General features: G+C 43.4%; 1 protein-coding gene across 1 annotated transcript; it reads left to right on the forward strand.

The window, feature by feature from the left end:
- Positions 1-1639: 1639 nt before the first annotated feature.
- selenoe (selenoprotein e) lies at positions 1640-14945 on the forward strand. Its single transcript, XM_063034368.1, has 4 exons — positions 1640-1756; positions 4350-4426; positions 10921-10999; positions 14603-14945. Exons 1-4 carry the CDS (start codon positions 1640-1642, stop codon positions 14744-14746), a joined length of 417 nt encoding a protein of 138 aa, XP_062890438.1. The 3' UTR covers positions 14747-14945.
- The last annotated feature ends 1970 nt before the right edge of the window (positions 14946-16915 follow it).

Raw genomic sequence — 16915 nt, forward strand, 5'->3', positions numbered from 1 at the left:
GGTGACATCTATGAAGGGGAACACACGGGAACACACGTTGGGCAGAGACCCTTCATCAGAAATGGAAAGAAAGGGGGCAGAAGTGAGAATAAGAGGGTGGGGAATGGGAAGGAAGGTGTACAAGTTGGTAGGTGATAGGAAAGACCAGGTGAGGGGGAAGGTGTGTGAGTGGGGGAAGAGGGGATGAAGTTAGAAGCTGACAGGGAGGGTGAAGGAGGTAAAGGGCAGAAGGAGAAAGAACCGTGTGGAGTTTGCATATGGGTTGGTAAGTTTTTGCGGTTTTATTCTGCTGCTGCCTGTGAACCCAATGTAGTGAGCCCTGGACTGGTGCAGCACAGGTAAAGGGCCTATTAAAGCACAAAACCTAGAACACAGTACAGCCCAAGCAACACACATCAAAGTTGCTGGTGAACGCAGCAGGCCAGGCAGCATCTCTAGGAGGAGGTACAGTCGACGTTTCGGGCCGAGACCCTTCGCCAGGACCCTCAGTGGGGTTATTATCACTGATATATGTTGTGAAATTTGTTGTTTTTCAGCAGCAGTACATAAAATGTGCTATAACTTAGAAAAAGAGCCTCATATTTAAAAAAATATGTATTGCAAAAAGAGAGCAGAAGTAGTGAGATAGTATACATGGGTTCATGGTCCATTCCGAAATCTGATGGTGGAGTGGAAGGAGTTATTCCTAAAACATTGTCCACATGTCTTCAGGCTCCTGTATTATGGTAGTGGAGAAGAGGACATGTCCCACGTGGTGGGAGATCTTCATGATGGACGCTGCCTTTTTGAGGCATCACCTTTTTGAAGATGTTCTCAATGCTGGGGAGGCTGGTGCCCCTGACGGAGTTGGCTGAGTTTACAACCCTGATCCTGTGCAGTGGCCCTTCAGCCCACAATGTCGTGCCGACCCATGCTGCCCATATTCTAAACTATTCCTCATCTGCCTTTCCCCCACCGTACAGAGAGTGAGGTAAGCCCTTTGCCCTGTTAAGCTTCAGCTCCTTCTGTGCGACGAGAGCTGTGTTCAGATCCACCTTCCCCTTGTATGTACAATGGCAAGCTTGGAATTTCTGGATTGTTCTTAGACTGGTAATCAGGCTTTACTTCAGTGCAGCTCACTTTAACTTGTAGCTTGGTGCTCAGGCTGGTTTGACCCTGTTACTGACTTCCTCTGCCCAACAACACCCGGAGTCCTTCAACTCTCTGCAGCTTCATCAGCCCCTGCCCCCTGCAGTGTAAAGTATTCACTTTTCCCTAAAAGACCATTCAAGTAGCATGGCTGGCTAGCTTTGAGTTCCCCAGACAGCAGTTGTAGTGCTGACGTGTTGCACAAGCCAGAGTTCCCTGAGAAAGAGATTAAAATTATCACCTGTTACACAGGTGCGACAGGAACAAACCACCATACTGCAGGTGGACAGCGTTGGAGACAGGGCAAGCCAATACTGAAAGGGTCCCTCACTCCGAATGTACTGGGAACTGAGAATATTTCCTTGCTACGTTCTTTGACTTAAACTCAGCAATTAAGATCTTCTTCATCTGGTGCCGTGTGGGTCTCCTCCCTCCCGCCAGTGGTTTCGCCCTGAGCTCGTACGAACCTAGAATTTGCTACGTACATTGCCTCAGGACTCACTTCGGACAGATGGTGCAGGCACTGCTCTTGTGTGTTCTGGCACTGACTCTACACCAGGTTGTTGGCCAGAACGCAACTGAAAATGGAGATTGGAATGAAATAGAGATAGCCCAAGCCACACTGGTGGTAAGTGTCCACTCTTTCTCGACGGGGGGTGGGTGCGGGTGAGGGGCTGAGTTGTATCCTATTGCTTAGGAATACGTGCAAGGTGGTGGAGGAACTCAGCGATCAGGGCAACATCTATGGAGGGGAATAAATGGTTAAAATTTCTGGCCAAGACCCTCAGGAGATCTGATGAAGAATCTCAGCCTGAAATGTTGATTGCTTATTCCACTTCATAGATGCTACCAAACTCTTGCTGAGTTTCTCCAGCTCTTAGTGTGTTGCCTAAGGTTTCCAGCATCTGCAGGACCTCTTGTGTTTTCCATGGCTGGGAAGGGAAGAACGCGTGGAGAGATGGTGGGCAAGATGCAGGACACTTGTTGTTCCAAAAGGTGGAGGGTGCTGTGAAATTGAGGAGGTCGGATTGGAGGAGATGAATCAACCATCTTCCCTTTCACTGTCAGCATGCAAGCCAAGTTTCTTGGTTAGAAGATCATCTCTACAGCTCTGGTGTTAGTTGTAACTTGCAGGCGGGAGGACCCATGGTGAGATTTGAGATGGGGGGCTCTGTGGTTTGCATTTGGAAAAGATCAGAGGGGATTTTGATAACAGAAAATAATCCACGATGAAGAAAGCTTTTGATTTGATCCTAGTTTTGGTCAGGGCAAGTCGTGATGTATTCCAATTGTTGTGAACACATTAAAGCTGTCAAAATGAGGTCGTAAATGGAGAAAAGAGCAAGATTCCAGTCAGTATTCTCAACTTGTTAAACAACTGAGATAATGCAATAGGTTAGTATTATGTTTTGTAACTTCAAAACATTAATCTCATTTAAAGGGAAACACGGGGTCTGGGAATACGAGTGCAACTTCATCTTCTACTTTAAATGAGGCACGCATGTATCACACAGTAGCGTGATGACACATGCAATTAACATATTTTTACATATAATGCAAAGCTAATTATTTAAATGAACAAGAATGTTGAATCAATATAAATACAAGATATCAAATACACAGAACAGGCATGAGGGAGGCAGATGATGTGCCATTGCTTGTCGTGTTTCAGTTCTGGGGAATTGGCCCTCACTCGAATGTGGGAACCATTCTCCATGCTGGTCATTCACTGTGTGAATATCCTGGACCTTTATCCCCTGTCCCACTCTGTTAAATAATTGCCTGTTAATAGTAATAATGAATAGTTATATAAGATAATCAATATTCTGGTATTTGAATCTTCCACGTCACACTGAAGCAAACCAGTCCTCCCCACCTGCAGTTCCACACACAGTTCCGGAGCCTGTGGCAGTACAGAGGATAGATACAGGGCTGATGTTTGGTGCTAGATAGATGAGAAAAAAAACAACAGCAGTAACAGGGGAACTGGAAGCAGCTTAGCTTCAGAAATGGCAGGTCTAGGACGTACTCAGTAATGACCTCCTCACACAGAGATGCACCATATGGTAGAACAGGTTACTGGGAGGTATACTGGGATCAGGGCTCCTGGGTCTCCGGACCCCTCAGTTGATGCTGAGGCTCCATGACATAAAAGAGGATGGGATCCCCTTTAAATTTTAGAGTATTAAGGAGACAGGTCTAAACATGAGACTAACAGTACATAAGGGAAATTAAAGGTGATACGGATATGAAAAAGGGTGGGGGCAACTCTAACATGTTTGGCAAAGCTTCAGGTGAGGTTACAATGTGTTAAAGCATTCACCATGGGGTGAGGAATTGAGAAAAATGACACTGGCAGAGTGAAAGAAATACATGGTGCATATATAAGACTTGTAGACCAGCATTTATAAAGGTACAAAAAGGATTGGTTTGGTACATTTACTGATTGATTGAGATACAGTGTGGAGTAATCCCTTCCAGCCCTTTGAGGCACACCATCCAGCAACACCCCCAATTTAACCGGAGCCTAATTATGGGACAAATTAACAATGACCGATTAACCTACCAACCGGTAGGTGTTTGGACTGTGGGAGGAAACCGGAGCACCCGGAGGAAACCCACATGGTCACGGGGAGAACGTGCAAACTCCTTACAGGCAGCACTGGGAATTGAACCCAAGGTCGCCTGTACGGTAAAGCGTTGTGCTAACTACTGCACTACGGGGCTGGCCTGAGATAATAGTGCATCAGACATTGGTTGCAATATTCTCAACATGTGTTGTTGCACCGGCTATTGACTCCTACTAAAATAGAAAAGGGAAATCTATTACAAAGTCGGTTAATAAGTGTTTTGCACAGCAAAGATATCCTTAAACATCAGCTGCTCCAATCAGCTCTAATTAGACAGATACATGGATAGAAAAGGTTTAGGAAGTAATAGTCTGTACATAATAATGATAACTAATACTATAACCATAATAACCACTATGGCATTCAACTCTGGTCTAACTGAAGCAGACCAGAATTCTGCCCAGTTGTACTCTTGGTCAAACATGGGTAAGTAGGACTAATCTAGGCAGACATCTTGTTTGACATGGACGATTTGAACAGAGGGACAAGTTTCTGTCTGTACTACATTATGACTCTAACCCCATGGAGGATAAAGACCTCGCTGAATTCTGTGAATGCTGTAAAATGTTCCACTCTGATTTTATTTTGCAGGCTCCCAGTTTAGTTGGATGATCCATTAAGAAGATGCCAGGATTGTACCAGTTCCTCTTGGATCGACTGGCATTGTAGTATCCTTTTGAATGACTGTAAGAAAAAGACAATCTGTCATGTTGGGTCTCTGTTTAGTTCCTGATCCTTAGTGTTCTTCCAGGAGTCAGGAGTGACAAGCAGTCTTAATACCAAAATTTCAGTTTATTGTAGAGTGCAAACAAAGATATCGAGCAAACTACATAAAGAGCTGAGAATCAATACTGAGAGGTTTATGAATGCAAAGGAATAGAGAAGCCAAGATCACTCCTCTGAAAACTATATCACTTCTATAATAACATAAGGAAAATTCCTTAGATAGAAATGAATTAGTTAATAGGCTATGTAATTAAAACAATTACACCACAAGGGCAATGTGCTAATACTTAGCCAATGAAAAATGAGAAAGGTGATAAACCGTTAGTTTAGCTGCTATACGGCTTTCTGCCAGTGAGTGGGAAAAATACATGAGTTAAAAAGTGCAAATCTTATAAAAGGTTTTATTACAAAAACAGCTTTTCAGATATGTCAGTGACACCTTTGTAGTGTGGCCACATGGACTCCAGGCCCTCTAACAGTTCCACAACCATCTGAACAGCATACATCCAAACATTTAATGGCAATGGAGAAGAATGGTTGCCTCCTGTTTCTGGACATTATAATACGATGGAAACCAAATGGTAGCCTCGGACATGGCATCTATCAGAAGCCCACTCACACAGACTTATTCCTCAACAATAACAGTCACCATCATACTTCCCAACGTAGAAAGGTTCTTTCTACTTTGATTAACCATACTAAAACAATTTCGGATTCAGAGAGTTTCCCCAGGAAATAAAACTATTGTGCATGATGTTCCTTCAGATCGGCCACAAGGTGAAGAAAACCAATCTGGCCCTTAAAAAGATCAACGAAAAAAACAGGAAACCTAACGATGGGGAGGAACTTGTTGCTACCACCTGACTTACACCATAAGACCATAAGACAAAAGAACAGAAGTCAGCCATTCGGCCCATCGAGTCTGCTCTGCCATTTTATCATGAGCTGATCCATTTTATCCTATTTAGTCCCACTGCTCCGCCTTCTCACCATAACCTTTGATGCCCTGGCTACTCAGATACCTATCAATCTCTGCCTTAAATACACCCAATGACTTGGCCTCCACTGCTGCCCATGGCAACAAATTCCATAGATTCACCACCCTCTGACTAAAAAAATTATTTCACATTTCTGCTCTGAAAGGGCGCCCTTCAATCCTGAAGTCATGCCCTCTCGTACTAGACCCCCCCATCATGGGAAACAACTTTGCCACATCCACTCTGTCCATGCCTTTTAACATTCGAAATGTTTCTATGAGGTCTCCCCTCATTCTTCTACACTCCAAGGAATACAGTCCAAGAGCGGACAAATGTTCCTCATATGTTAACCCTCTCATTCCCGGAATCATTCTAGTGAATCTCCTCTGTACCTTCTCCAACGTCAGCACATCCTTTCTTAAATAAGGAGACCAAAACTGCCCACAGTACTCCAAGTGAGGTCTCACCAGCGCCTTATAGAGCCTCAACATCACATCCCTGCTCCTATACTCTATTCCTCTAGAAATGAATGCCAACATTGCATTCGCCTTCTTCAATACCGACTCAACCTGGAGGTTAACTTTAAGGGCATCCTGTACGAGGACTCCCAAGTCCCGTTGAATCTCAGAACTTTGGATTCTTTCCCCATTTAAATAATAGTCTGCCCGTTTATTATTTCTGCCGAAGTGCATAACCATACACTTTCCAACATTGTACTTCATTTGCTACTTCTCTGCCCATTCTTCCAATCTATCCAAGTCTCTCTGCAGACTCTCAGTTTCCTCAGCACTACCGGCCCCTCCACCTATCTTCGTATCGTCAGCAAACTTAGCCACAAAGCCACCTATTCCATAATCTAAATCGTTGATGTACAATGTAAAAAGAAGCGGCCCCAACACTGTTCCCTGCGGAACACCACTGGTAACCGGCAGCCAACCAGAATAAGATCCCTTTATTCCCACTCTCTGTTTCCTGACAATCAGCAAACGCTCTATCCACATATGTAACTTTCCTGTAATTCCATGGGCTCTTATCTTGCTAAGCAGCCTCATGTGTGGCACCTTGTCAAAGGCCTTCTGAAAATCCAAATATACAACATCCACTGCATCTCCCTTGTCTAGCCTACTGGTAATTTCCTCAAAAAATTGTAATAGGTTTCCTTATATAAAAAGACTTCCTTATATTGCTATGATTTCTGGAAGGATCACCAGGATTCTGAAGAAATACCAGATTAATACCATCCGCAAACCTGTAAGGAAGCCCAAATCACAGCTCATGCAAGTCAAAGATGACCTGGGACTTAGGTCAATGGGTGTTTACAGGATTCCCTGTGAATGCGGAGCGGCATATATTGGCCAGACAGAACACGGTGGAAACTCTCATCAAGGTGTATTCATTTAGGTTACACGGAGAGATCAGCAGTAGCAGAACATGGCATTCACAATGGCCATAGGATTGACTTCAGTAGCACAAAACTGGTGTGCCACGCCAGGGGCTTTTGGGACCACCTGGTAAAAGAAGCCATTGAAATAAAACTAGAGGAAAAGAATTTTAACAAGGTTGAAAGTCTCGCTCTAACTAAGAACTGAAAATCGACTGTAAACGAGGTGGGAGAGCAGAAACCTGATTGGACGAGGATAACCAATCAGGAGGGACAGAATACAGGGGTATAAATACCACTGATTTAGCATGCCCAGACATCATCCCTGATGAAGATGGCAGAACTTGTCTTCAAAACGTTGGTTATAATCAATATCTGGACCCGGCTGGAAGTCTGAGAAGAATTTATTCATCATAGATGCTGGAAAAGCACTGGATCCTTTTTCAAAGTAACAGTGGCACCATTCTCTCATGCACCTCAGGAACTCACAGCAGCTAATTATCCAGGTACCAAGCCTCCAAAGTAGGAATTATTTGCTGAAAACTTCAGTAATATCATTCGTCACTCTGTGTCCCTTTGTCGTCCATTATAGTAATCATTGTATAAACAGACAGAAGAAAACTGGGGTTAATGTGAGGTTACACACATCAAAGTTGCTGGTGAACGCAGCAGGCCAGGCAGCATCTCTAGGAAGAGGTGCAGTCGACGTTTCAGGCTGAGACCCTTCGTGAGGTTTGTCACTCTAATAGTAGAAGGGACAATTTTAACACGTGCTCTTAGCCCCCTCCTCTTCAATTTTTGGGAGAGCTTTTTAGGTGCCCTGTTTTCCAAATTTCAGCAGAGGATATGCTTTAAAAGGGTTCTGAGACATCAGAAGCAATGAAGGAAGAGAAGCTCCCTTAGCCTGCTTGTGTAGCAGAAGTCCAAACAGCTTCCACGGTCCCAAATTCTTTTTATATCCTAGTCCAACAAAAGTCTGCCGTTCCCTGATCTTATATCAGCTGAGACAGGGTATTTTTGTGAGTAGAATCCTCCAGTTCTACTACCTTGTGTGTGAAGAAATTCTCCCCTGCCTCTAATTTGCAGGCCACATCCTGTTGTCTGAGACTGTCCCTATTCACTGCCCTGATAATCTCTATCATCTCTAGCATGCTCTATTAATAATATTGTGTAGAACCTATTTTATTTAGCAAACCCTCTTCATCAAAAACCTCAGAATATCAGCGGAGCTACAGTACCGTGCAAAAGTCTTAGGCACATATATATAGCTAGGGCCCCTAAGGCTTTTGCATAGTTTCATAGTAATTTTATATATTGCACTGTACTGCTGCCACACAAAAAAAAACTATGTATATGTGAGTGATGATAAACTTGATTCTGATATGGGTCTCTATTGTGGATTGATAGTGGGAAGGGGTCAGGGAGAGGGGAATCATGGTTGGAAAAATGGGAAGGGAGAGGGAAGCACCAGATGATATTCAATAAACCAATTGTTTGGAATCAAATGACCTTGCCTGGTGTCTCAGGGCTGGGTGCATTTGCACCTGCACCAACCCCCTGCCCCAGAAATCCTTCTGTGCCATCTGTCCCACACCCTTCCCACAATGCTCCACCCTCATCATTCCCAGCATCCTTTACTCCCGCCAGATTGACAAACTCGCTCACTGCTCCATGATGACAAGTACAGTACTGTGCAAAGGTCCTAGGCCCCCTAGCTATATACTGTATACTGTATGTGCCTTAGACTTTTGTGTAGCCATCATCATCAGGTGCCATGCCCAGAGTGAGCTTTGACTGCCATGGCCCACACACTCCTGTTTCAGGTCAAGTGGATCAATTCAGTACTCTATACAATTCACTGGTTTTTAAATAAGCAAGTTCCAATTACATTTTTTTTTAATTTAGAAGGACAATTCAGGAATTGAATCGAAAGAGCTTTGGAAATATATAGCAAAGGAACTAAATTTTCCACACCAGCTTTATTTGATGCACTGAGCATTCAGTGCTCAAGATATGCCAGTCTTTAATGAATCATTTTTTCTCCTGCATTATGTAGATAGCTACATTAAGTTAGGTGAGATTCAGCCCCTGAGTCATCAATAATTCCCTGGAATTCTGACATACAAGCAAAAGATGCTGGAGACAGCCAGTAGGTCAGGCACTGTCGGTGGGAAGAGGAAGAAGTAATAGCTCAGGTCAAGTACCCACGATCAGATCTGGGAAAGTGAGAAAATAATTTATTTTTAGGAGATTTGAGGAAGGAAAAATTAAGATTCCCTGATAAGATAAGGTCAGGATTGCTGTGTTGACAATCTGTTGCTGAAACCATCAGGTTAATAGATTAATGAGGGTACTTAAAGAGAGAGGGCAAACAAGCAAAGGGACACGTGAGAGTTACAAATGCAGGTTAGAGAAGTCCGGAATCCCCAATAGATAAGACAGTGTCAGCAGGAAGAGGAAAACAGAGTATCTGTTACAGAAAGTTCATCTACAGTGACCTGGCTATTTCTAATACAACAGAGAAAGTGAATTCCCAGAAATTTGATATTTGATATTGAGCACTCAAAGTTGTTGGGGTGTATGGAGAGTCCAGGGAGGGGTAGCACCTCTGGTGAAGAGATGTGTTGTGTCCATTCTGGGGCAGTTCACTCACCTTTGGTCCCCACTAGACACTCAGCTCTCACCTGTGGCTCCAGGTAGCTGTTCGCATGCGACAGAGACCACGCCCTGGTACACCGCTTCGACGGGTGGGCTAAACCAGGTGAGGGTAGCTAGCGGACATCATATCTTGGTGAGATAGGAACATACCTGTCCTAGCATGGGAAGTCAGCTTCAGCTCTGGTGGACTGGGTGAATGGGATCCACAGTGAGATCCAACGTCCATGAAGGTAGTCCTGCTACACTCAGTGGAGAGTGAAGGGAATGACAAGGCACAGAAGGCATCATGGTCATCCACTGCAACCAAGGAAGACCCCAGTTTGTGATGCTTGCTCGTACCACTGGTCCCGGACTTCTGAGATCGAGAGAGTGGGGCTGTCCCAGTGGAACGGCTTTTCCACTTTAAGAACTCTCCCTCACAAATTTTCTGTCATCACAGACATGATGACCACCCAAGGTTGCAAAGGACCTCAATGGAAGATGAGGCATTGTTCAAATAAGTACAGACCTCTTACTTGCCAACTTGTCGGTGGTTCAGCGAGTAAAACTCCTCTGACTTGTGTTCACTGCTGACTTCCAGGATTCAATTCACCCTGGTATGGGGTTTGCACATTCTCTCTGCGGCTGTGTCAGTTTCCCATGGATGTTCTAGTTTCCTTCATATTCCAAAAATGTGTGGCTTAGTTGGGTGGTGGGGGTGGAGATACGTCTTTACCAAAGGAGGTGTAAGGTGCTCCTTCCCTCCGCCAGCCTACAGGTCACCCTTGGGCAAGGTGTAGCACCTGCTTAGCACCCCTCCCCCTGCCTCCTCAGGGTCAGGGTCACGTGAAGCCATGGGAGCAGGTGGTGGATGGTCGTATGAGCAACTGGTGCACATCACAAGTCCTGGTTATGCGACCACTGACGCCAGGCAGACAATCTCTGAAAAGTATCGATAATGGCTAGGGTCACCTGTCTTGTAAAGCCACCGCACAGAAAAAGACAAAGGAAAAACGCTTCTGTAGAAAAAATTACCAAGAACAGTCATGAAATATATATATTCCTAGAAATGTACAAACGTGTTTGTATATATTTCCTTCTTTTCGATGGGAGTGTGTGGAGAATAAAGGGGCTAAGTTTAAATTAATGTAAAAATCTGTTCTTGATTGTCAGCATAACTTGATAGGTCCAAAGAATTATTTCTCCGCAGTATCACTCTATTAGGGTGAAGTGCCTCTACCCAAACACTAGTACATAGAAATTAATTCTTCCTACCATTTTGTCCTCAGGATTGCTTTCCTTCCCAGCTCTCACCTGCTGTCTAGGCTTTGCTAACTTCACTTAACTGTATAGTCAGATTTAATCTCTAAGGCCCAGTTGCAGTGACTTGTCAAAAATTTGTCCTATGTTCAGATCTGGTTTCCTTAACTCTATCCTTTAGTCATAATCTGAAGTATGACTTGCAACAGAACCAGGAACCTCAGCTCCTCTTCCATAACCTGAAGGGTGAAATTGTTAAGGTTAGTCTCTGTCTGGATTTACACACAACATTTAAAATGATACCACAATCAAACTCTGGGGTCTTTCTCCTCCTATAAGTAGTAGAAAACACTGAGTGGTAATGAGGAGAATGGGCAAAGGACATGAAAATTTACTGACAATAAAAGCTCTTTGGAAAAGGAGATTGCAAGGAGTAGGTAAAAAGGTAATTGAATCCACAAGGAGAAGGGAAATGGAGTATAATGTGGAGAAAGGTGGGGTTGGCATAGCTGTTGAATCATAGTTTCAGTGCTTGGGCTCAATACTGACGTCTTGTACTACTTGAGTGGAGATTGAACATGCTTCTTGTGCCCACATTGGCTTCTCTCAGGTGTTCGGGATTCCTTCCACGTCCTAAAGGTTACAGTTGTCATTCCAAATTGCCCCTAAGTGTTCAGGTGAGAGGTACAATCTGGTGGAAATGTAGGGAGAATGAATAATCTGATTCACATATTGATTAGTCAGGGCATAAAGGGATAGGGAGAGAAGACAGGAGACTGTGACTGAGAGGGAAAATGGATCAGCCATGAAGAAATGGTGGAGCAGACTCGAAGGGCCAAATGGCCTAATTCTGCTCCTATATCTTATGGTCTTATTTGGGTGCATGACAGTCAGTAGAGACTCAGTGGGCCAGGAGGCCTGCTTCTATGTTGCATATTTTTGAGACTAAATTTGAAGGTAGCCACTTTGTCCGGAACAGTATGGAGTATTCTCTCAGGTGAGACATTGGGATTATCAGTATTGGAGGTACTTAGGTGTCTCTCTGCACAAGTCATATGGATGTATCTTGCAGAAATGGCAAATCACTAAGGAAGGAATTGTTTTAGCATGGGAGAAAAGAGGAAAGAGACTCTTTAATTAATTGAGGTATTGATGAGACCACACTAAGAGTACAAAATTCAAAGTTCAAAGTAAATGTTGTTATTAAAATACATATATGTCACCATATACAACCCACAGATTCATTTTCTTCTGGGCATACTCAATAAATCTATAGAATAATAACCATAACACAATCAATGAAAAACCACTTAACTTGAGCATTCAACCAGAGTGAAGAAGACAACAAATTGTGTAAATATAATAATAATAATAATAAATAATTAATAAATATCAATAACATGAAATGAAGAGTCCTTGAAAGTGAGTCCATAGGTTGTGGGAACATTTCAATGATGGGACAAGTGAAGTTATCAGTTTTGTTTCAAGAGCCTAATGGTTGAGAGGTAACAACTGTTCCTGCACCTGGTAATGTGAGTTCTGAGGCTTTTGTACCTTCTTCCTGACGCAGCAGAAAGTAGAGACCATGTGCTGCGTGGGGGAGGGAACCTCTGATGATGAATGTTGCTTTCTTATGTGACAGCCTTTTGTGTGGATGTGCTCAATTGTGGAGAGGGCTTAACCCATGATAGACTGGGCCGTATCCACTATTTTTTTGTAGGATTTTCCATTCAAGCGCATTGGTGTTTCCATACCAGGCTGTGTTGCAGCCAGTTAATATACTCTGCACCACACATCTATAGAAGTAAAGTTAGCCATTTTTATTTCTTCCCTAAGTTTAAGTATTATTGTCTTGTACAATAAAGTTAATATATTCTCACCATTTGTAGAGATATGGGAACAAAAGGTGATATTCAAAGGTTCAATTCAATGTCAGAGAAATGTATACAATATACATCCTGAAATGCTTTTTCTTTGCAAAACATCCATGAAAACAGAGTTGGAGTTGAGGTGGACTTTCAGTAATGATATTAAACGGTTAAAATAGCTCCAAATACCTAACCATCTGCTTAGAAATTCAGATACAAGACTGCAGATGCTGAAAAGCCAAAACAAAAGCAAATAATTGGTAGAAACGCTCAAAAGGTTAGGCAGCATCTGTGGAAAGAGAAAGAGAATCCATATTTAAGGTTGAAGTGGGAAAGAGAGAAAATCTGGTCTGTCAGGTAGAGGAAAGGTCTAAACACCGTTTCCCAATCTTACCATCAACTCTTGATTCCAATTTATCCAGTTACTTTTTCCAGATTAGGAGTTCATTTATAACTTTTACAAATGCTCTCTAGGAACAGAGAGAAACAGAAGATTCCAAATGTTGGGATCTACAGCAGAAAGCAAACTGCTGGAGTAACTCAGTGAAGCGTGGAATGTAGAATCTATCCCTCTGCCTCTGCAGATGCTGCCTGACCATTTGGGTTCTGCCAGAAGTTTGTTTTTACTCTTTCCAGCATCTCATTTAATTTGTCCTTTTCTCTCTGTTTATCACATCCTACAAAAGGAATGTGGCGTATTTTAGTTTTCAGGCCTTTGCCCGACGCCAGCTCCTTAGGCCTGAGTCGATGTAGTAGTTAGTTTTCAGGAGCATTCTCAGTTTATGCTTCAATTGAATTGACTTTCAATTCTTCCCTGTTCTCTGAAGAACAATCTCAGCTGCTTTAGCCTTTGCTGGTTAATTAACAACTTGACTTTTCAAAATCTGTGTCTAAAAACTGGTGTTATTCATTAAAAGTAATTCGCAAACACGAGGAAATCCGCAGATGCTGGAAATTCAAGCAACACTCATCAAAGTTGCTGGTGAACGCAGCAGGCCAGGCAACATCTCTAGGAAGAGGTACAGTCGATGTTTCGGGCCGAGAACCTTCGTCAGGACTAACTGAAAGAAGAGCTAGTAAGAGATTTGTAAGAGGGAGGGGGAGGGGGAGATCCAAAATGATAGGAGAAGACAGGAGGGGGAAAGATGGAGCCAAGAGCTGGACAGGTGATTGGCAAAAGGAATATGAGAGGATCATGGGACAGGAAGCCTAGGGAGAAAGCAAGGGGGAGGGGGGAATCCCAGAGGATGGGCAAGGGGTGTAGTGAGAGGGACAGAGGGAGAAAAAGGAGAGAGAGAAAAAGAAAAAGAATGTGTGTATATAAATAAATAACGGATGGGGTACGAGGGGGAGGTGGGGCATTAACAGAAGTTAGAGAAATCAATGTTCATGCCATCAGGTTGGAGGCTACCCAGACGGAATATAAGGTGTTATATTCCGTCTGGGTAGCCTCCAACCTGATGGCATGAACATTGACTTCTCAAACTTCTGCTAATGCCCCAACTCCCCCTCGTACCCCATCCGTTATTTATTTATATACACACATTCTTTTTCTCTCTCTCCTTTTTCTCCCTCTGTCCCTCTCACTACACCCCTTGCCCATCCTCTGGGTCCCCCCCCCTTTTCTTTCTCCCTAGGCCTCCTGTCCCATGATCCTCTCATATCCCTTTTACCAATCAACTGTCCAGCTCTTGGCTGCATCCCTCCCCCTCCTGTCTTCTCCTATCATTTTGGATCTCCCCCTCCCCCTCCCTCTTACAAATCTCTTACTAGCTCTTCTTTCAGTTAGTCCTGACGAAGGGTCTCGGCCCGAAACATCGACTGTACCTCTTCCTAGAGATGCTGCCTGGCCTGCTGCGTTCACCAGCAACTTTTATGTGTGTTGCATTAAAAGTAACTGTTCTGATTGGCTGCCTGTTGTTGCTAAGTCTAATGGTTGTCGCCTCAGTCATTGCCTATTGTGTTCTCAGCCACTCCTGGTTCTCCCTCTCACAGAGGCTGCCCGTGAAGGATATGACAACTGATGAGATTTCTGCTCTCCTCGAATCATTGGGGTTCTATAAAAAATCAGCCAAGGGAGAGGATGTCCCGAAGGAGTTCCAAAACTACCCATTGAAGGCGCCGCGAGATGAGCTGTAGGTCAACCGGAGGCCTCCTGGTTTCTTTGAATTCAGCGTGGAGATCACTTCCAAAAAGCATGGATGATGTCTGGGTCTGAAAGGCAGTCAACAGCCAGGACTCCAGCTGAGTGTCTGCTTCTTGGTGTGAGAACCGCTGAAGGTCTTCATTTAACATTAAAAAAATATGTGTATAACTTCATTCTGTGGTGTCAGTTCTGTTGTTGGATCCATGTGGTAAAACATTAAATGCATTGCAATGCACCCTTTTCAATGCATCGTAAAGTATATCCAGACGGTACATAGCAGGGCTAGATGCAAGGTATAACCCTATCAGTATTAGAGCTTATCCTTTTGCCTTTGGAAAGGAAATAGTGATATCTATCTTTTCCTTGATGTCCTGTCATCCCAATCAAATTTACCGACTCTTCCTTGGAGTGGAGCTCATTATAGGTTGACCTCCGTGGAATATCTGATATCCTGAGGGACTCTGACAAACATGTGTTTATAAAGATTTGTCTAGGAATTCATCCCTGCTGATGTTCCATCGGAAAGCTGCTCCATTGGTATTCAGAAGGACAAGAAAGCGATGGGTCCACACGATGTTTCTTCACAGCTACATTTTTTTGAAGCATTCGTATATGTATATACACACACACTAAGGCTTTTGCACAGTACTGTATATTGGCTAAAATAGAAAGGTGGTAGGGAAACAGAAATAAGAATACATAGCTGTGTATTAACTCAGTAGCAAGAAGTGTTATTCAGTAACACTTTAATGTACAAAAGTCAGAGACACCCGAGCGATATATATGCAGAAGACGTTTACACAATACTGCAGCTGAAACAAGCAATCTGCTCAACTAGTCAAGTAACATCAGTGCGAGGGAAGAAACTGTTGACATTTCAAGTGGGAACGCTGCATCAGGACTAATCAATTCCTTTCCTCCTACAGATGCTGCTTGACCAGCTGAGTTATTATTTTATTTTATTTATTAAGATACAGCATGAAATAGGCCCTTAGAACGTCATGCCCAGCAATTCCCCAATTTCGTCTTACCCTGATCACGGGACAATTGAAAGGAATCTAAGGAGGACCATAAATATGATCCCATTTTTACCTATTGGGTCTCCAAGAGGACCACAGCCTCGTGGCAGGGTTCGGAGGCTTGTGTGCCTCAATGACCTGGAGAGCTATGTTGGCTGGAGTCAGGGCTTTATGCTTTGGCTCCTGGTAGGGTCACCCATGCCAAACAGGTCAAAGGGTAGAGGACAAACTCAGAGTGGTCCACCAGTCCTCCAGGTTCAGGGGTTCAGCTGTAGACAAAACTGGTAAAACAAAATGGTTACGGAAACAGCAATGAAGAATCCCTCTACATCTGAGTGTGACAGTATTCCTGAGTCTCCATCGGGGACTTGCATGGCTAACAGTAGTGAAAACTGAAAGTAATCTCCTGGCACGATGAAGGAAGCTCTGAACACCACCAACAATGGAGGGACTTTCATTGCCGCTCTTAAATGTTAATTGCATAATGGGCTGTGAGTAAGTTTACCAATTAAAATAATTTTGGATCAACGCATCTCATTCCAAGTATCAAATAGCCACAATCAGCAAGTATGTCAAGCAAAGAAGTGATAAGTAAGAACTTCACTGGCTTTTAATTTATTTTGTTTTTACTTAGGAAATTTATAGACTGTCTTCAAAAAGGATACAAAGATTCTGTTGATAAATGAAAATCAAAAATCAGACCCGCATCAACTGCAGATGCTGAAAGTCTGAAATAAAAGCAAAACATGCTGGAAACTCTCAAATGGTCAGACAGTATCTTTGGGGAAAGAAACAGAGTTAATAATCCAGGTTGAAGAGCTTTCAAGAGAAAAACAGGTTAGCTTGTTTTGTATTTTGGGGGCACTGACTTGTATTCTCTCTTTCTCAGGTGTGACAAAGAATATTTATAACTCAAACACCCTGAAGTGTGGCAGTGTGAAGCTATAGCTCTACTAAAGGAGGTGTAAGGCACTCCTTCCCTCTTCTACTCTGCAGATCACCCTTGGGCAAGGTGTAGCACCTGCCTAGCCCCCCATCAGAGCCACGGGAGTAAGTGGTGGATGGTTGTACAGATAGCTGGTGCAGATCACAAGTCCTGGCTATGCCACCACTGATGCCAGGCAGACAGTCTCTGAAAAGTAT

This window comes from Mobula hypostoma, chromosome 27, assembly GCF_963921235.1.
Source record: "Mobula hypostoma chromosome 27, sMobHyp1.1, whole genome shotgun sequence".
Classification (NCBI taxonomy): Eukaryota; Metazoa; Chordata; class Chondrichthyes; order Myliobatiformes; family Myliobatidae; genus Mobula; species Mobula hypostoma.